Genomic DNA, 20828 nt, shown 5'->3' on the forward strand with positions numbered 1-20828 from the left:
CCTGCCCGTCTCCAATAAAAATAGCCCCCCCCCCCACGGAGCCCCGTCCTGCCCCCATCCGTGCTTGCTCCAGGTATTTCTTTGTTGTCAGGGTAGATTCAACAGGGATGTGATTTGCTACTGAAATGAGAAACTGGAGCAAACACAGAGAGGGAGAGATTTCCCTGGGGAGTTTGAGCAGCAAGACAGCCCCATGCATGGAGAATGAGCAGCAGAGAGACTGGAGGGGGAGAAGAGGTCAAGCAGCCACACCCAAGCTGGTCAGGCATTTGCCTGCTGACCATAGACCTTGGGCGGTTCAGTTGCTGATTCCGAAAAGCAGCCTCACGGGAGCGAGTTCTGCAACTCCTAGAAGGGCCGGGCAGGGGTGAAAACAGGGTTATTGCTGCTGTTAAAGCTGCTTCTCCCCTTACAAGTGACCCAGCACAGGCAAAGGAGACAGCCCCCGCCCCACAAGCCAGACTACAGACTCACCCTTTGCTCCTGCGTGGCGACAAAGGTCTGAAATCCAGGGGCCACTCCGAACCCAAGTTCTTGGACGAAGGGCGGCTCAGACTGGCTGTGGATCTGAACTTTGACTCCAGCTTCAAATGTTGTTTCCTCTAAAAAGAGAAGCAGCAATGCTAAGGAACTGGAAGGAGAACAGGTTAGCTATTTGGCGGCTCCGGCTGGGGTCACATGCAGAGTTAAAAGGGGGCTTGTATGTTGGATCACGTTTGGAATGGCTCCTGCCCCTGCCCCTCCTCTCCGCTCCCAAAGGGGTTGCTGTGAATTGGCATTGGCTTTACCCTGGCCAATGTGCTGCTCCGAGAGGAGGGGAGAAGTGACCGTGTGCTACTTGCAGCTCAGCAGCAAGCCTTTGGGATGGGCACCATGGGAGGGAATCAGAACCATCCTCCGCGGTGAGCCGAGCAGACTTTGGGTTTGTCGCTTGGGAGTTCAATGCAGCTGCCATCTGTATCTGCTGCTGCTGCTGGCCGTGTTAATCCAACAGCCTGTGCACAGAGCAGCAAGTTCTGCAGCCTCCCTCCCCTTTGGGTAGCAGCCATATTGTGGCAGGCCCTACCGCTCCAAAACGTTCAGGAAGGTTTCTGGGGGCAGGGGTAGGCTGCCCTCTGTCTCCTGAGCTCGGCGGTACCCAAGGGACCAGAGCTACCACAGGCAGAAGTCTGGTTTGAAATACACGTCACGTAAGCCTGGCCCCTCCCCACCCAACGTATGTGAAAAGAACATCGCTCACGGGATGTCCGCTCTCATGGCAGCGCACAGCCCAGCTCAGCTAGCACCGGGCAAACAGCCACAGAGACAGGGAGGCAGATAGACCCTGGGCGATAGACCCTGCCTGGCTCGCTATACCCCCAACCGGCACCTGCCACGGCCTCACCACTAGTCATCACAGCGTGGTGTCCCACAGCCTCCCACTGCTGAAAGGCTGCAGGGGTGGGAAAAGGCTGTGTCAGGGGAGGGGCAGAGAAGAAAAGTTTCAGCAGCACCCCATTGCTAGAGCTTTTCGCGTCTCCCTTCCTCCTGCCAAAGCCTTTTTCTGCTATGTGCATCCTAGGAGCCACCACAGGTGTAGACAAAGCCTTATGCTGTAAAGCCGAGCACTCGACAGCTAGGAAGGCCAGGTTTACAGCTGCCTGCAGAGCTCTGAGTCTTCCACCCAGTGCGTCCATCAGGTGAACTGGACGCTCTCTTTTGAAAAACCCCTGTTTGCATTCAAGAACGCCTTTTTTCGAAAGAGCACTTTCGAAAAAAGGCGTTCTTCCTCGTAAAATGAGGTTTACCGCCGTCGAAAGAAAAGACGCGTTCTTTCGATTTAATTTCGAAAGAACGCGGCTGCAGTCTAGACGCAGGTGAAGTTTTTTCGGAAAAAGGCTACTTTTTCCGAAAAAAACCCTGAGTCTGGATACAGCCTTACTGTTTCTCTACACAGGGAGTTACCCCAGAATACAAAGGTCATTCTGAATTTGTTTAATCCCTTTGGAAGTGGATTAAGATAATTCAGAATTAGGCACTGTTGTTCTGGACTAAGACCCTCCACAAATGAAAGCAATCAGGGGTAGTTAATCTGCTTGAAATTCACACCCTACATAATTCTGGTTTAATTTTCATATGTAGACCATGCATTGAGTGAAAAAATTGCTTCCTTTTGCTTGTTTTAAACCCACTTCCTATTAATTTAATTTGTGAACCCCTAGTTCTTGTGTGAAAAACACTTACTTACTTTCTCCACGCCAGTCGTGATTTTATAGACCTCTACCATATCCCCAATTTGCCACCTCTTTCCAAGCTGTAAAGTCCCACTATTATTAATCTCTCCTCATGTGGCAGCTGTTTCATGCCCCTCATCATTTTTGTTACTCATCTTTTGTTGCCCAATTTTTTCAGAAAACTGTCCACAGTGACTCCACGATTTCTTTCTTGAGTGGTAATATAGACCCCTCTTTTTGTCGGGGATCATGTTTCCCTGTCTTGTCTCTGCAGGGGGGGCATTGCAAAGAAGTATGTTTCGCTTTTCAGTTCTTCACAATGGAGTGAGTGCTCCTGATTTGTGATGCTGGGTGTTCTCTGTAATTTCTGTCCCCTCCCCCAGGTAATTATGATTACCTGCATATTTTAGCTTTGTCTTTTTTTTTTAAACGTAACATACAAGAACTTAATAATAAGGGGAAAGCTGGTGCCTAAAATGGATAGTTTTATTAAACCTGCTGCAGAATTCCTGCATATTACGTGCTCACGTGCATCTCCTTTGACTTTCTTTAACTTCTCAGGGTGCCAAGGAGCGCTGTCTGTTCGAGGTCACTGGCCAGGATGTCTCGAACTCCTGATGTGTTCCTTAGTTGCTTATTCATGCCCTAAGGGATCTCACAAGGTGTTCCAATAAATCACTGAATTGTCTTTGCTCTAGGTTTCCATATTTGCTCCTCATTGTGGCAGAATTCCTCATGCCTCGCTGTCTCCTTTTCTCTGTTTCTGCATTATCAATTAACCAGGTCATTCGTCTTTTTTTTTGTTTTTTTTTTGTTACAGCAACTATGTCCAAACTGTGTGCCTCAACTGTTGGGTCAGTAGCAACTGCCAGATCCCATAAAATCTTTAGCCTCTTCATTCTCTCGAGTCGGTAGTTTTAATTCTGCCTGGTTAATTTAAATCCATGCTAGCCACAGAGGCTGTACACTGCAGACACTTGGTGACCTCATTGTGTCTGTTCCTATGTTCTCTTCCAGCCACGCTCCTGCAGGCACTCAATACATGCTCCACCCTTTTTCCTTGTTGGAACGTGCTCTGCTGTTCAGTCAGTTATGCTGCAAATGTAATTAGGCCTTAAGGACTCTTGTGCATTCACTGGGAGGCTCTCTGCCTGTTTTTTCAGGTGTCCTTCTACGAGCCATAAGTTTGTGAAACTTTGGTTTTCTCTTTCTCGCCACCACAGCCCATGCACTGATTCCCAAGTGAATCTTCTGAGTCTTCCTTTGGTGGGTTGGTTTTTCCTTTCTTGGCCTGGGCTGCATGCTCAGCCAATTCATGTTTCTATCACCGAAGGATCTGTTATTCTGGTTTGTTCCTCACATATTTTGATGTTATTTTTCATTCTCAAGTGCTTCCTCCACCAATAGCAGACTGTTTCCTCCATCATCTCGGCAAACGTGTATCTTCTCCATGTATTGACTGGTATTCATTACTCTAGCGATCCGGAGAGAACATATGGGTATGTCTACACAGCAAAGTTATTTTGAAATAACAGCCGTTATTTTGAAATAACTTTACTAGCGTCTACACAGAAATTAATTTGAAATAGTGGAGCGCTTATTTCGAATTTGGTAAACCTCATTCCACGAGGAATAACACCAAATTTGAAATAGCTATTTCCAAATAGTGCTGTGTAGACACTTATATCGAAATAGGGGGCCTCCAGCCTCCCCAGGGTGCCCTGCTGGCCACTCCAGCCGCAACCAAGAGCACTCTTCTCCCTCGCCTCTCCCTGGACCCCTTAAAAGGTTGACTCAGGCCATCGTTCCTGTGCCAGCTCTAAGCCTGCCAGCCCAGAGCCAGCAGTCACTGCCCCTGACCCAGTGGCCCCAAAACAGGAGTCAGCAAGCCACTGGCAGCCAGCCCTCCACTGCTCCCCAGGAGCAGTCTGCCAGCTCCCAGGAGCCTGCCAGGGCACCTTCCTGGTCCAGGGTGGAGATCATGGACCTTATTCAGGTTTGGGGGGGATGCCTCCAACGTCCATGATCTCCGCACTAGACAGAGGAACCCAGCTGTCTATGGCAGAATAGCTGCCAGTCTGGCCACCAAAGGCCACGTGCAAACCCAGGAGCAGGTTTGCATGAAAATCAAATTGGTCCAGCAAGACTCCCAACCCTGAGCCCTGAGCTTCCCCTCTCCCTTCTTCCCCTTGCTTCCCCCTTCCAGCTCCCCCCCCCCTCCCACCTCCTTTCCCCAGTCTCAACAGAGTCCCCCCCCCCAGTTTTGTTAAATAAAGGGGGTTTGTGTTCATGAAAATACATGTATTTTATTTGACATCAGGAAGGGGGATTAGGGAGGGGTAAATGGAAGGATGTGAGGGAGGAATGAGGCACAAGCCCCCAGTGGGGCAGACCAGGGAGGCTCTTAGTGCTCTTCATGGTGGAAGCTCTCCCGCAGGGCCTCCTGGATACTGACAGCCCCCCAATGGACCTCTCGGATGGCAGCCAGAAGGAAGTGCAGCCAGGCTGTCAGCAATGCACCCACAAGAAGCACCAGAGTGCCCGGGGGCAGCTCTGGCTCCATGCTGCAGAGTGCTGTGGTGTCCTGAGTGAGGGCAACCAGAGGACACAGAGACAAAATGCTTTGCTGTCCCTCATCGAGGTAGGCAAGCAAGCAAGCAGGGAAACCTGAGAACTGGCTGTCCATGGGAGGTCTTTAAGCACAGGCCTCAGATAGTCTCCGGCAGCAGCCACACAAAGTAACTCCTGCCGTGGTGCCCTGCTGGACCTGATTCCGGCAGCCCTTAAATGCGATTCAGTGTCCACTCAAAAAGCTATTTCGAAATAACGCGGAAGTGTAGACACTATGGCAATGAATGCAGCTCAACACACAGCGACTTGGATTCAGAGGATGGAAGCAAAGTGAGAAAAAAGAAAGCTATGTGCTGAAAGACTCTAGCTCTGACAACACACGGATTTGTGACATTTCTAAAAAGCCATGCTGCTCTTGAATTGGGCTTGTCAGCCATAATGTATTCATCAGGCACATGACTAGCCCTCTGAGGCACACACCATGATCCCATGAGTTGATGCTTGCTTATAATAATAATGTATCAGTAGGAGCTTTGTTTGCATATTCACTTTTTCTTCTCTTCTTGATGCCATTTGATCACTCTAGCAGTGTACAGCATTACAGGTTTTGCACACATATTAAAGGCTTAGATCCAATTCTTCCAGCTGAGATTTGTCTTTAGAGTAGTTCTTATTAATCTGTCATATTCTTTCCTCACTTTTATCTTTGACTTCTGTAATAACGCAGATAATTCCTTGTTTCCAAGCAGGGGCAGCGCGTGGCTATAGGTGGACTCAGCCACCATCTAGGGCACCGCCTCCCGGGGCGCCCGATGATGACATCACGGGGGTGCCCAGGGCACCCGCCAATGATGTCAGTCCATTGACAGCCCTGCAGGCGGGGGCACCGATCACGTGTTCTGCCTGGGGCGCCAGCTGCCGCAACCGGCCTCGGGCCACTCCTCTTTCCAAGGTATTTGTAAGGGCCAAGCTAAGTGATATCTTGGCTAGTACCTTCATCAATTTGTACACTATCCGATTGTACCAGTTTGCCCCTCTTTACAGATATGCAGCACATTGATCAAAGACAACATGAAACTGTGTATCTTCAAATTTTTCTACATATGTCATCAATCTCTATATCTCCTTTTGTGATCATCCGTATAGTTTCAGATCATCCATGTATTAGAAATGATTAACCAGGTGTTACTCTTTGCTGATAAGCACAATTTATCCCGAAGAATGTCCATGTTAGTAGCAGCATCACTACTATCACTACTATCACTTTGTATCACTACTATCACTAGTAATAGAAATGTAGCCGTGTTAGTCTGGTGTAGCTGAAGCAAAATGCAGGACTATGTAGCACTTTAAAGACTAACAAGATGGTTTATTAGGTGATGAGCTTTCGTGGGCCAGACCCACTTCCTCAGATCAAATAGTGGAAGAAAATTGTCACAACCATATATACCAAAGGATACAATTAAAAAAATGAACAAATATGAAAAGGACAAATCACATTTCAGAACAGAAGGGGGATGCGGGGGGAAGGAAGGTAAGTGTCTGTGAGTTAATGATATTAGAGGTGGGGAAGGGTAGATGTCTGTGAGCTAATGGTATTAGAGGTGATAATTGGGGAAGCTATCTTGGTAATGGGTAAGGTAGTTGGGGTCTTTGTTCAATCCCCCCCGGAGAGTGTCGAATTTTAGCATTCAACTACCTTACCCATTACGAAGATAGCTTCCCCAATTATCACCTCTAATACCATTAGCTCACAGACATCTACCTTTCCCCACCTCTAATATCATTAACTCACAGACACTTACCTTCCTTCCCCCCCCATGCATCCCCCCTCCTGTTCTGAAATGTGATTTGTCCTTTTCATATGTGTTCATTTTTTAAATTGTATCCTTTGGTAGATATGGTTGTGACTATTTTCTTCCACTATTTGATCTGAGGAAGTGGGTCTGGCCCACGAAAGCTCATCATCTAATAAACCATCTTGTTAGTCTTTAAAGTGCTACATAGTCCTGCATTTTACTATCACTATTATGCCTTTCAGATCACTGGTGATAAGAAATCTCCTGGTGATAAGAAATCTCCTGAAAAATTTCCTCTTTAATTTGGACATAAGAATAGATGCACAGAGACAGGCCAATGGTCCATCTATCCCAGTATTCTGTCTTCCAACAATGGCCAAACTCAGGTGTCCCAGAGGCAATCATCAAGTGATCCATTCCCTGTCACCATTTCCCAGTTTTTGGCAAACAGATGTGAGGGGCACCAACCCCACCCATCTTGGCTCATAGCCGTTGACGGCCCTGTCCTCTATGAACTTATCTAGCTCTGTTTTGAACCCTTTATAGTCATGGCCTTCATAACATCCTGTGACCTCATAGATGGTTGTCTCTTCCCGATAGCCAAGTGCTCCCGTTAATCACAGACTGCCGCAGAAAGAAAATGAGCATTGGCTGTACCTTGTACATTTTCAGTGTCTTGATGCTCTACAAATATGCTTTTTCATAGTCCTTGTACAACATCTCTATTTTTTATTGTTATCAATATTTACAATTGCCTCTAGTAGCCCCAGTCGCACCGATGTGCAAACACAGAATAAAAACATGGTCCCTGACTCAAGGAGCTTGTAATTGACGTATAGCCCAAGAGACAGTGATTGACAAGGAGCTCAATCTATGTAGCTTAACAAAGAGGAGGTAAAAGGGTAATGTGATCACAGTCTGTCAGGACCTGCATGGGGCTCTTCAGTCCAGCAGAGTAAGGTCTAACATGATCCAATAGCTGGAAGTTGAAGCTAGCCACATTTAAATTGGAAACAGGGCATGAACTTTTCCCAGTGGGGGTAATTAACCACTGGAAGAACTTACTTAAGGTTGTGGTGGATTCTCCATCACAGGCAATTTTTAAATCAAGAGGAGGGTTTTTTTTCTCTAAAAGGTGTGCTCCAGTTCAAGCAGGAATTAATTCAAGGAAGTTCTCTGGCCTGTAGTATACAGCAGTCAGATACAAGATCACAGTGATGCCTCTGGCCTTAACATGTCTGAATCTATGATAATATTTAGATCCAGACAACGGGTGGAACTTGAGTAAACAGGGAGGTAATGTTGGTCTGCATGGTGAGCTGAAGTCCCATTGCACCAGCTGCCTGTTACTTAGTTGTATCACAAAGGATTTTCAGTCTCCAGGCCTCAAGGGGGTTAACCATGAACATTGTAAACCTGAGCATCCCTCATAGGTTCAGTTCTCTCTGTGGGTCGGAGAGAGCAAATCAGGGACTTTAAATTTCTCTTTCCATTCTGGAAGCAAAGCCCAAACACACGCACTTCATGAGACTCCTGGGAACTATCAACATTGGTTTAAAAACCCCTTGACCGCTGCTTGTTTGCTTATCATTTGGGCTACAGAAGCATAAGGGCTGACTCTAGAGGCTCCATCTGGGGGTCTGACACTGAATCTGAGCAGCCAAAGTGGCCTATTGATATGGACCTTCTAAAACTCAGCCTTTTCCATCTCAAAATACAAAACTATCCAAAGGGAAATCAGTTATTAAATCCACAGTCTTGCTGGGCCCTACCTAAATCCGAGCAATCCTCGTGAGGGATGGTTACTCCTGAGCGCACTGAAAGAGACATACTGCTCTCCAGAGCCAAGCTATGCAGTAGAGATGTACTGACTGACTGATGCCTTTGGCATGTGTCTACCCTCAGAGCTTTGATGTGTGTGCATTTTGTAAGGTAAGGGTGCCTTTTTGATCAGGGTGACGAAAGCGCATCTAGTTCCATGACATCAAAATTATTGCATGTCGCTGTTATGTGCCTCCACTGGGCAAGTGTATAAATATAAAGCAGATCAGTCAACCAGCACAGGAAAGCAGCAGAAAACAAACATTTTAAAGCAATCAGAGTTTGCTGAGAATTGCTCTGATGGCTAGATGGGCGGAAAAGACTACTGGGCTGTCTACACTGGCCCTTTTCTGGAACAGTGTTCCGGAATAAGGACTTATGCCCGAGCGGGAGCAGAATAGTTTTTCTGGAATAGCGGCTGATTTTGTACAGTAGAGCGTCGTTGCTTTTCCGGAAATTCAAGGGCCAGTGTAGACAGCTCGCAGCTTATTCCGGAAAAGTGGCTGATTTTCCGGAATAAGTGGCCCAGTGTAGACACAGCCAGGAAGAATTGTTAGTTTCATTTCCTTTCTCTCACCGGCTGTGTCTACACTGGGCCACTTATTCTGGAAAAGCAGCCGCTTTTCCGGAATAACTTGCCAGCTGTCTACACTGGCCGCTTGCTTTTCTGGAAAAGCAATGACGATCTACTGTAAAATTGTCAGTGTTTTTCCAGAAAAACTATGTTGTTCCCGTTCGGGCAAAAGTCCTTTTCCAGAAAAACTGTTCCGGAAAAGGGCCAGTATAGACAGCACAGTAGTCTTTTCCGCAAAAAAGCCCCGATCGCAAAAATGATGATCGGGGCTTTTTTTTGTGGAAAAGCGCGTCTACATTGGCCATGGATGCTTTTCCGGAAAAAGTGCTTTTCCGGAAAAGCATCCGGCCAATGTAGACGCTCTTTTTCCGGAAATACTTATAACGGAAAACTGTTCCGTTTTAAGCATTTCCGGAAAAGGGTGCCAGTGTAGACGTAGCCACCATGTTCTGGGGCTATGGAGGAGGTGGAGAAACCCTCCAGAGCTGATCAGAGCAAGCACAGGAGTTAGACTTCATCATTCTTAATGACTCCTGCTGAGAACGCAAGAGACTGACCATGGTTTGAGCAGCTGCGTTAAGACTCTTTCTCAGAAAGACATACCTTAGCTAAGAGCCCCTTTAATCACACCCTTCCTGTTCTAGGGACGCAGTTTGAAAAGGTCTCTGGACTGCTACACCAAGTGCCTTTCAGATCACTGACTCCAGCTTCCCATAACGTGGTTCCATTCTGCTTTCTCACAGGGTGTCTACACTGCAATTGGGAGAGGAGACTGCCCGACACATAGAGCCAGCATTAATCTAGCTTGGGTAACAGCTGTGGAGAAGACATGGCCACTGCCCCTGGCGTATGTACCCAGGGTGTAGGATGGGCAGTCTAGCTAGAACTACGCAAGTCTGGCTACAACTACACACGCTACAATCAAATCTCAGACTGCGGTGCAGACAGACTCTCGAGAACACTTTAGGTGGCAGTTAAGCCAGAGCAGAGCGAATTCTCCCAGCTTGAAGGGCCTCGCCCCTGGATCGTCTCCTTCAAATGGTTCGCTAGAGCCTGCACCTAAAATATTTTCACACCACCAACTACACCTCCCTCATGCAGCTTGGCAATGGCAAGAGAGCAGCCATTGATTTCGCACCATGTGCAACCAGACAACACGCTCAGCCACCCTTTGATCAACACAAGATGGATGGTCAGAAAGCCCCGCATCGTTGGCAATCTTACCTCTGGATTGCCTGCCCCAGAAGGCGTCACAAAGGCCTGACTAGCTGACACTGCAGCTGCTCTGGAGACCAACCCCCTTGAAGGAGATCTGCTCATTTCCTACTGTCACACGCCCTGTCAAAGTAGAGCAAGGTCAGGTCATGCATGATAGGTCCAGCTATGGCCATTAGTCAACATGGTCAGGAACTCAGCCCTCCACTTGCTCTGCCAGAAGCCAGGCATGAAAGACTAGGGGTGGATCACAACAAAATAGCTCTGTTCTCTTTCTGGGTGTCTGGCTGGGAGTCTTGCCCACATGCTCAGGGTTTAGCTGATCGCCATATTTGGGGTCGGGAAGGAATTTTCCTCCAGGGTAGATTGGCAGAGACCTGGAGGTTTTTCGCCTTCCTCTGTAGCATGGGGCACGGGTCACAGATGGAGGATTCTCTGCATCTTGGGGCCTTCAAAGTATTTGAAGGCTTCAATATCTGAGACATAGGTGAGAGGATTATTCTAGGAGGGGTGGTTGAGATTCTGTGGCCTGCACTGTGCAGGGGGTCAGACTAGATGATCATAATGGTCCCTTCTGACCTTAAAGTCTATGAGTCTATGGGTCACTCTTGGAGACAAGATACTGGGCCAGACGGACCATTGGTTTCACCCACTATGGTCACTCATGTTCTTAACCAATATTTTCTCTGGTTCAGTGCCACCCTGTTAGACTGTCTTATACTCCCCTAAGCAACTACTTATCCCTGCCTGGTTATCTTCTCCTTCAAACACTCATAAGTAGTTCCCAGGAACTTCTTTTTGCCATTACCTTGCAAGAGACAGAAAATGGAATTTATTTAGTATATTTTCCTATACATTGGGAACTGTTAGCTGAAATATTTTTGGACCAAAAGTGTTCTATTTCTAAACCTTCCTCATACATCAGTACCTCGAGCTTCTTAAATAGTTTGGTTGTTCTTCTCTGAATTAACTACAAATATTTCCGACAGGTGCATGCACGCATATGATACATTGCATTATGCATCTAGAAACAAATGGCAGCAAAACAAGATGATGACACATAATTTACAGGTAGCTAAAACAGACTGGTAAATTGTAGGACTTGTACCTTTCAACAGAAATTCCTTCTATGTAATAAGCATTATCTTTGCAGGTGGCTGCAGAATGTACTTTCCATCCTGTGAAAATGTTTTTGCCACCCTACTCCTCCATTTTAAAAAATGCTTTGATTTTAATTACCCCAAATAGATAAAGTTCATCGCTTGTCTTGGATGATAAAATAAAAAGTATAATTTAAAAAATGAACATTTTCCACTGACATTTTACTTTTTTCAGAATACCCATTTTCCATCCAAAACACTTGGATGGGATGTTGTTGGACCAGTCCTATCAATTATTATCTTTATGAAATGTTTCCTGGTACCAGTCTGGAGATCTGTACATGTGAGGCCATCTAAAATACATGCTGCATATGAAAGGGAAGAAAAGAAAGGGACCTAGAATTCAGTCTGCTAAGGATCCATAGAATCTTACCATCCATGCTGAGACCGCAAGAACCACGGGGAAACTCGGTAAGGAAAGCTCTTGCAGCCACACAAGATTTTTTTTCCTGGAAGTCATGTCATATTCAGAACCCAAGTGTAGTTTTTCTTAAAGACTGTCACTTTCCTCTTTCCATTCTCTGGAGACTTCAGCATACAAGAACAAGTGTTTGGAGAGAAACCTCCAAGGAGAAGAAGAAGATCCCATAACTGTAGGATCAGACGGGAGGGAGTGAAAGGGTACTGAAGAAAAAGGTGAAACAAGACATCATGGACACAGAAATAAACCAGACTTACAAGTATTTCTGTGAGCCTTTTGTCTCAAAGGGTGTGTCTAGACTACAGAGTTTTGTCGACAAAAGTGGACTTTTGTCGACAAAACTATACCTGCGTCTACACTACCGCTGAGTTCTGTCGACATAATGTCGACAGAACTCAGCAGTTTTGTTGACGCTGGTAAACCTCATTTTACGAGGCATAATGCCTTCTGTCGACAGAGTTTCTTTCGACAGAAGGTGTTATTGCATGTAAACTGTCCTTTGCGTCTACACTACTATGTCGACAAAGCAGCTTGCTTTGTCGACAGAACTGAATGTAGTGTAGACGCTCTTTGTCGACAGAAGTTTTGTCGACAGTATCTGTCGACAAAACTTCTGTCGACAAAAGCCTGTAGTCTAGACGTACCCAAAGGGTCTAGACACAGAGATAGAACAGTCCTTCCCAGTACTGTCAGATTTCTTCTTATTCACACTAGAGGTGCAATTCTGAATTAGCTGAACCACTGAATAAAAAATGAATAGTCCTATGACACTTTAGAGACTAACAAAATATACAATATCATGATCTTTCATCAGAAAAGATGAGGTGGGTTTACCCATGGTCGCTCAGGATATTAGATATTTTTGTTAGTCTCTAAGGGTATGTCTACACTAGCTTGTTAGATCGAGCTAGGTAGGCAAATGAGGGCAACCGGGGTTGCAAATGAAGCCCAGGATTTAAATATCATTTGCATGTTCCCAGGCGCCGCCAATTTTAAATACCCCTTAGTCTGAACTCTGTGCCTGAGGCTACACACGGCACGGAGTAGGTAGTTTGAATTAGGATCTTTAATTCAAACTACCGTTACTCCTCATGGAGTTAAAAAACTCACAGATTAACATGGCTACCCCTCGGAGACCATGGAATAAATCACTCTCATTCCAGAATGAAAGTGTCCACACAAGAAAACCAAAACAATTAATTAAAGCAGGATATATAGTTAATTTATCAGTGACAAACCCTGGATCAAACACGGACTCCTCAATACCTGGAGCTTTGAAAGTGAGGAGGACAGGAGAACACAGATTGTTCCAACTGACAATGCTGGAAGCTCTGATGATGTCATTGTGATATTTGGGATGTTTCTAAAGACACAACTCCTGAGGCTTTGTGATTAAGTAAGACTCTGATCATAGAATCATAGAATCACAGAGCTGGAAGAGAACTCAGAAGGTCATCAAGTCCAGCCCCCTGCTCTAGACAGGACCAATCCCAACTAAATCAACCCAGCCAGGGCTTTGTCAAGCTGAGACTTAAACACCTCTAGGGATGGAGACTCCGCTACTTCCCTAGGTAACCCATTCCAGTGCTTCACCACCCTCCTAGGGAAACTATTGTTTTTCCTAATATCCAACCTGAACCTCTCCCACCACTACTTGAGACCATTGCTCCTTGTTCTGCCAGGGGGCAGGGCCTGGAGCCGCTGTCACGCCGCGGCACTCGGATGACTTCTGCACTGCTCAGCTGGGCTGCTGTGTGGGAGCAAGCAGCACAAGCAGCCATTTGGGCCCTGCGCTCCCCATGCAGCACGGGCCGCCCAGAAGGAACAGCCAGCATTTCAGCATTACAGAATCACAGACATTGGGCCACATATGAGTCAACAGTGTGATGCTGTTACAAAAAAAGCAAATATGATTCTAGGTTGTATCAACAGGTGTGTTGTAAGCAAAACTCGTGAAGTCATTCTGCCGCTCTACTCTGCACTAGTTAGGCCTCAGCTGGAGTACTGTGTCCAGTTCTGGGCGCCACATTTCAAGAAAGAGGTGGAGAAATTGGAAAGGGTACAGAGAAGAGCGACAAGAATGATTAAAGGTTTAGAGAACATGACCTATGAAGCCAGGCGTCATGAACTGGGCTTGTTTAGTTTGGAAAAAAGAAGATTAAGGGGGGACATGATAGCGGTTTTCAAATATCTAAAAGGGAGTCACAAGGAGGAAGGCGAAAATTTGTTCCTCTTGGTTTCTGAGGACAGGACAAGGAGTAATGGGCTTAAAGTGCAGCAGAGGAGGTTTAGATTGGACTTTAGGAAAAAATTCCTAACTGTCAGGGTGGTCAAATATTGGAATAAATTGCCAAGGGAGGTGGTGGAATCTTCCTCTCTGGAGATATTTAAGAACAGGTTAGATAGACATCTGTCAGGGATGGTGTAGATGGAGCTTGATCCTGCCTTGAGGGCGGGGGGCTGGACTCGATGACCTCTCGAGGTCCCTTCCAGTCCTATGATTCTATGATTCTATATATGATGATAGAAAGGAGAACAGCAAAATAGAGACAATGGATTTCAGAATTTTAGTAAACTCAGAGAGTTGGTAGGTAAGGTCCCATGGGAAGCAAGACTAAGAGGAAAAAATGAAGAGAGTTGGCAGGGTTTCAAATGGACATTATTATGGGCCAAAAGCAAATTATTCCACTCTGGAGAAAAGATAGAAAGTATGGCAGGTGACCACCTTGGATCAACCAGGAGATCTTATATGAGCTTAAAAACAAAAAGAAGTAATAAAAGAGTAGAAACTAGGTCAAATTACAAAGGATGAATATAGGCAAACAACACAGGTATGCAGGGGCAACATTAGAAAAGCAAAGGCACAAAATCAGCTCAATCTAGCTAGCAACATAAAGGGTAACAAGAAGACATTCTACAAATATATTAGAAACAAGAGGAACACCAAGGATCGGGTAGGCCCATTGCTCAGTGAAGAAGAAGAAGAAACAATAACAGGAAACTTGGAAATGGAAGAGGTGCTTAATGACATCTTTGTTTTGGTTTTCACCAAGAAGTCTGATGATGAAGGAATGCCTAACATCGTGAATTATATTGGAAACGGGATAGCTTTAGAAGTTAAAAGAAAAAAGAAAAAGTTAAAAATTATTTAGAAAAGTTAGATGTCTTCAAGTCACCAGGGCCTGAGGAAATGCATCCCAGAATACTCAAGGAGCTGATAGAGGAGGCATCTGAGCCTTTAGCTATCATCTTTGAAAAATCATGGACGTTGGGAGAGATTCCAGAAGACTGGAAAAGGGCAAATCTAGTGCCCATCTATAAAAAGGAAAATAAGAACAACCCAGGAAACTACAAACCAGTCAGTTTAACTTCTGTGCCAGAGAAGATAATGGAGCAAGTAATTAAGGAATTCATCTGGAAGATAATAAGGTGATAAGTAACAGCCAGCATGTCAAACCACTCTGGTAGCTTTCTTTAATAGGGTAACAAGTCTTGTGGATAAGGGAGAAGTGGTGGATATGGTATATCTAGGCTTTAGTGAAGCATTTGATATGGTCTCGCATGACCTTCTTATCAATAAACTAGGGAAATACAACCTAGATGGCATGACTACAAGGTGGGTGTATAATTGGCTGGATAACCATTCTCAGGGTATGTCTACACTACCCCGCTAGTTCGAACTAGCGGGGTAATGTATGCATACCGCACTTGCTAATGAAGCCCGGGATTTGAATTTCCCGGGCTTCATTAGCATAAGCGGGGAGCCGCCATTTTTAAATCCCCGCTGCTTCGAACCCCGTGCAGCGCAGCTACACGGGGCTCGAACTAGGTAGTTCGGACTAGGTTCCTATTCCGAACTACCATTACTCCTCGTGATACGTGGTGTACCGGTAGTTCGGAATAGGCACCCTAGTCCGAACTACCTAGTTCGAGCCCCGTGTAGCCGCGCTGCACGGGGTTCGAAGCAGCGGGGATTTAAAAATGGCGGCTCCCCGCTTATGCTAATGAAGCCCGGGAAATTCAAATCCCGGGCTTCATTAGCAAGTGCAGTATGCATACATTACCCTCCTAGTTCGAACTAGGAGGGTAGTGTAGACATACCCTCTGGGGGTATGTCTACACTACCCCGCTAGTTCGAACTAGCGGGGTAATGTATGCATACCGCACTTGCTAATGAAGCCCGGGATTTGAATTTCCCGGGCTTCATTAGCATAAGCGGGGAGCCGCCATTTTTAAATCCCCGCTGCTTCGAACCCCGTGTAGCGCGGCTACACGGGGCTCGAACTAGGTAGTTCGGACTAGGGTCCTATTCCGAACTACCGGTACTCCTCGTGAAACGAGGTGTACCGGTAGTTCGGAATAGGCACCCTAGTCCGAACTACCTAGTTCGAGCCCCGTGTAGCCGCGCTACACGGGGTTCGAAGCAGCGGGGATTTAAAAATGGCGGCTCCCCGCTTATGCTAATGAAGCCCGGGAAATTCAAATCCCGGGCTTCATTAGCAAGTGCGGTATGCATACATTACCCCGCTAGTTCGAACTAGCGGGGTAGTGTAGACATACCCAGGGAGTAGTTATTAATGGTTCACAATCCTGCTGGATGGGCATAACAAATGAGGTTCTGCAGGGGTCTGCTCTGGGACCAATTCTATTCAATATCTTCATCATTGATTTAGATATTGGTATAGAAAGTACACTTATTAATTTTGCAGATGATACCAAGCTGGGAGGGGTTGCAACTAATCTGGAGGATAGGATCATAATTCAAAATGATCTGGACAAATTGGAGAAATGGTCTGAGGTAAACAGGATGAAGTTTAATAAAGACAAATGCAGAGTGCTCCACTTAGGAAAGAACAATCAGTTTCACACGTACAGAATGGGAAGCGACTGTCTAGAAAGGAGTACGACAGAAAGGGATCTAGGGGTTATAGTGGACCTCAAGCTGAATATGAGTCAGCAGTGTGATGCTGTTGCAAAAAAAGCAAACATGATTCTGGGATTGATTAACAGGTGTGTTGTGAGCAAGACACAAGAAGTCATTCTTCCACTCTACTCTGTGGTGGTTAGGCCTCAGTTGGAGGACTGTGTCCAGTTCTGGGCACTGCATTTCAGGAAAGCTATGGAGAAATTGGAGAGGGTCCAGAGAAGAGCAACAAGAATGATTAACGGTCTAGAGAACATGACCTATGAAGGAAGGCTGAAAGAATTGGGTTTGTTTAGTTTAGAAAAGGGTTTAGAGGGGGAACATGATAGCAGTTTTCAAGTATCTAAAAGGGTGTCATAAGGAGGAGGGAGAAAACTTGTTCATCTTGGCCTCTGAGGATGAACAAGAAGCAATGGGCTTAAACTGCAGGAAGGGAGATTTAGGTTGGACATTAGGAAAAAGTTCCTCACTGTCAGGGTGGTCAAACATTGGAATAAATTGCCCAGGGAGGTTGTGGAATCTCCATCTCTGGAGATATTTAAGAGTAGGTTAGATAAATGTCTATCAGGGATGGTCTAGACAGTATTTGGTCCTGCCATGAGGGCAGGGGACTGGACTCGATGACCTCTTGAGGTCCCTTCCAGTCCTAATATTCTATGACTTAGATATTGGCATAGAGAATACGCTTATTAAGTTTGCAGACGATACCAAGCTGGGAGGGGTTGTGACTGCTCTGGAGGATAGGGTCATAATTCAAAATGATCTGGACAAATTGGAGAAATGGCCGGAGGTACATAGGATGAAGTTTAATAAGGACAATTGCAAAGTACTCCACTTAGGAAGGATCAGTCAGTTTCATACATACAGAATGGGAAGCGACTGTCTAGGAAGGAGTACGGCAGAAAGGGATCTAGGGGTTATGGTGGACCACGAGCTAAATATGAGTCAACAGTGACACTGATACAAATAAAGCAAACATGATTCTGGGCAGCATTAACAGGAGTGTTGTGAGCAAGACATGAGAAGTCATTCTTCCGCTCTACTCTGCGCTGATTAGGCCTCAGTTGGAGTATTGAGTCCAGTTCTGGGCACCGCATTTCAAGAACGATGTGGTCCAGAGAAGAGCAACAACAATGATGAAAGGTCTAGAAAACATGAGCTATGAGGGAAGACTGAAAGAACTGGCTTTGTTTAGTTTAGAAAAGAGAAGTCTGAGGGTATGTCTACACTAGCCCCCTAGTTCGAACCAGGGAGGCTAATGTAAGCATTCGAAGTTGCAAATGAAGCCCGGGATTTAAATATCCCGGGCTTTATTTACATCTTCCCGTCCAGGCACCATTTTTAAATCCCCTTAGTCCAAACCAACTGCCTGTGGCTACATGCAGCAGTCAAACATTAACTCGAACTAAGGACTTAGTTCGAGTTAATGTGTGACTGCCGCGTGTAGCCACGGGCAGTTAGTTCGGACTAAGGGGATTTAAAAATGGGGCCCGCCCGGGAACATGCAAATGAAGCCCGGGATATTTAAATCCCGGGCTTCATTTGCAACTTCGAATGCCTACATTAGCCTCCCTAGTTCGAACTAGGGGGCTAGTGTAGACATACCCTGAGAGCGACTTTCAAGTACCTAAAAGGGTGTTACAAGGAGGAGGATCGACATCATGCAGGGATGATCTAGACAATGCTTGGTCCTACCATGAGGGCAGGGGACTGAACTTGATGACGTCTCAAGGTCCCTTCCAGTTCTAGTGTTCTATGGTTCTATGATAAACCCGCTGGAGTGCACCACTCTCTCCTCCAGACAGTGCATACATGGCTGCAGAGTGCCAAGGGGTGTGTGTATAAGAGAGAGAGAGACACACACACGGTGGCTGTGTCCAGACTCAGGGGTTTTTTCGGGAAAAGTAGCCTTTTTCCGAAAAAACTTCCCCTGCGTCCAGACTCAAGCCGCGTTCTTTCGAAATTAAATCGAAAGAACGCGGCTTTTCTTTCGATGGCGGTAAACCTCATTTCACGAGGAAGAACGCCTTCTTTCGAAAGTTCCTCTTTCAAAAGAAGGCGTTCTTCAATGTAAATAGGGCTTCTTCGAAAGAGAGCATCCAGACTCTCTGGATGCTTTCTTTCGAAAAAGCAAGCCGCTTTTTCGAAAGTTCAACGGGCAGTCTAGACGCTCTCTTTTGAAAGAGGCTCTTTCGAAAGTATCTTTCGAAAGAGCCTCTTTCGAAAGAGGCTTGCAGTCTAGACATAGCCTGAGTGTGAGAGAGAGAGAGAGAGAGAGCGAGAGAGAGAGAGCGACCGAGAGAGGGGCCCTTTTAAGAACAGCGCTGTAGATCAGAAGGTCAGGAGGGACAGCTGAACTGTAGCTGCCTAGCTGCATACCTTCTAGGAAATTTAACGGAGTTGATGGGGGCTGCCATTCCATTCTAGTTCCAAACTCCCCGAGGGACAGGCTGCTTTTCCTAAAAATAGTGCAAGTCGTGAGCAAAGCAGGCAGCCAGACGACTTTTTAAGGGAGCATTGTGTAACTTTCAATGAGCATGTGCTCTAATAGATAAGCAATGTAATAACGAAATGGTAACTGGCACAACTTGAAGTGAGGAGTTACTGTAGTTTCTAGCTATTGTGGTTGTGGAGAAAATCTCAAAAATGTGAGAAGAGGCCCAGACACTAGGAAACAAATTAAAAAATCCCAAATTCTTTTAATTTTATGATTAAAATCGTATAATAATTTAATCTGTTTTTAAATGCACTATGAAACGACATTGTATTCAGTACAGCTTCCCCAACTAAACAGTGACTGCTCTCCTAGCTAAAGGATTACAGTTGTGTTAATTAAATCACTGGATTAATATGAGGTGTGCTTCTTGCTGGTTTCAGAATATTATAAATCATCAAGCATTTCTGGTGTTTCTATTTCTCATTATTCAAGCAATGCTTCCTGTTTTATATTGTCACTGGGAAATTTTGATAAAGGTCCAGGTGATCATATAATTGGATATGGTTTATAAAGACCACCCCCATGTATATAAAAGCTGCCATTAAAATGAGAAGCATTATCACTGATATTTGGGTATCCGCCTTCCCCCCACTATATAACCCACACAGAGATTTTCCCTTGGTTATTTAACATTAATTGAATTCCAGAGAGATACAGGGGTCAGAAATGGGTCACTGTCCATTCATATCTAGAACAGTTGGATAGCAGCTCTACCTGTATCTGTGAGGCAGAACCAGACATACATGTTCCTATGCAGAAAAAAAAAAGCAAACCCACCTTCCCCTATCAGGGCAAAAGCATCCAAATAAATCTCCCCGGCCCAGGTCACTGGCATGAGAATTATGGCTCAGGAACAAGAAAACTGCATTAGAGAGCAGCTTGATGGTGTTGTGTCCTTGAGGAATGAGCACCAAATTGGGGATCCTTGGCTCTTGGGTAAATCTCTTCCCTACTCTGTGCCTCAGTTTCTTCACCTGCACCACTGGGGAAATACACGTGACCTAGCTCAGAGAGGGCTGTGAGAAATCATTCACGTACTTTCTCCGGTGCTAGTTGTGTGTCCAGTGTTGTTATTAGTGCATGGGAGGGTGATTAGCATGCAGGACAACTGGAGGCATGAGGGTACCAGTGACAAGCCCTGGAAGAAACAGCCTGAATTCCCTTTCTTCCTAGGTGTTGACAAGAAATCATGTTTTGTTCTTAATAAAGCACCCTGCTGAACTGCACCAATGCCATGCATCCTAGCCACCCGCACTCCCCACCCTACCTTGCGTACTCCCACCCCACTTCTTTGTGGGTGGTGGCAGGGAGCCAGACCTCCCTCTGGTAATGTTTTGCACACACACGTCTCTCAGGGCTCAGGGACACTGAGGGTCAGCCTTCAGTGGGCTAACTTGTTAATATATCACCATGGAGACCACGAGTGATGAATCAATCACTCACATTTGTTTGCCGTCAAACTGGCCTCACTCCTTTCCGGCTATTTCACTCCCATGCAAAGCAGCCAAGGCATCGGCTTGCGAGACTCACAATCCGTCTTGCAGGATCCCATGTGAGGCTCCAGGAAAAGCTCAGGAAATGAGCTAAGGCTGCTGCAGCGGGACATGGGCTGCAGGTGTCGGATAAAAGGAAT

The 20828-nt window shown here is 45.9% G+C and overlaps 1 protein-coding gene across 2 annotated transcripts in view; it reads right to left on the reverse strand.

Annotated features, from left to right (window-relative positions):
* LOC102453851 (acid-sensing ion channel 2) overlaps positions 1-20828 on the reverse strand; it is a 383449-nt gene that overhangs the window by 84961 nt on the left and 277660 nt on the right. For both annotated transcript variants that reach the window (XM_075911312.1, XM_075911313.1), the window contains exon 3: positions 475-602. In XM_075911312.1, coding sequence (XP_075767427.1) covers positions 475-602 — 128 coding nt within the window. The remainder of the gene's footprint in view (positions 1-474; positions 603-20828) is intronic.

Source organism: Pelodiscus sinensis, chromosome 29 (assembly GCF_049634645.1).
Source record: "Pelodiscus sinensis isolate JC-2024 chromosome 29, ASM4963464v1, whole genome shotgun sequence".
In the NCBI taxonomy this organism is placed as follows: Eukaryota; Metazoa; Chordata; order Testudines; family Trionychidae; genus Pelodiscus; species Pelodiscus sinensis.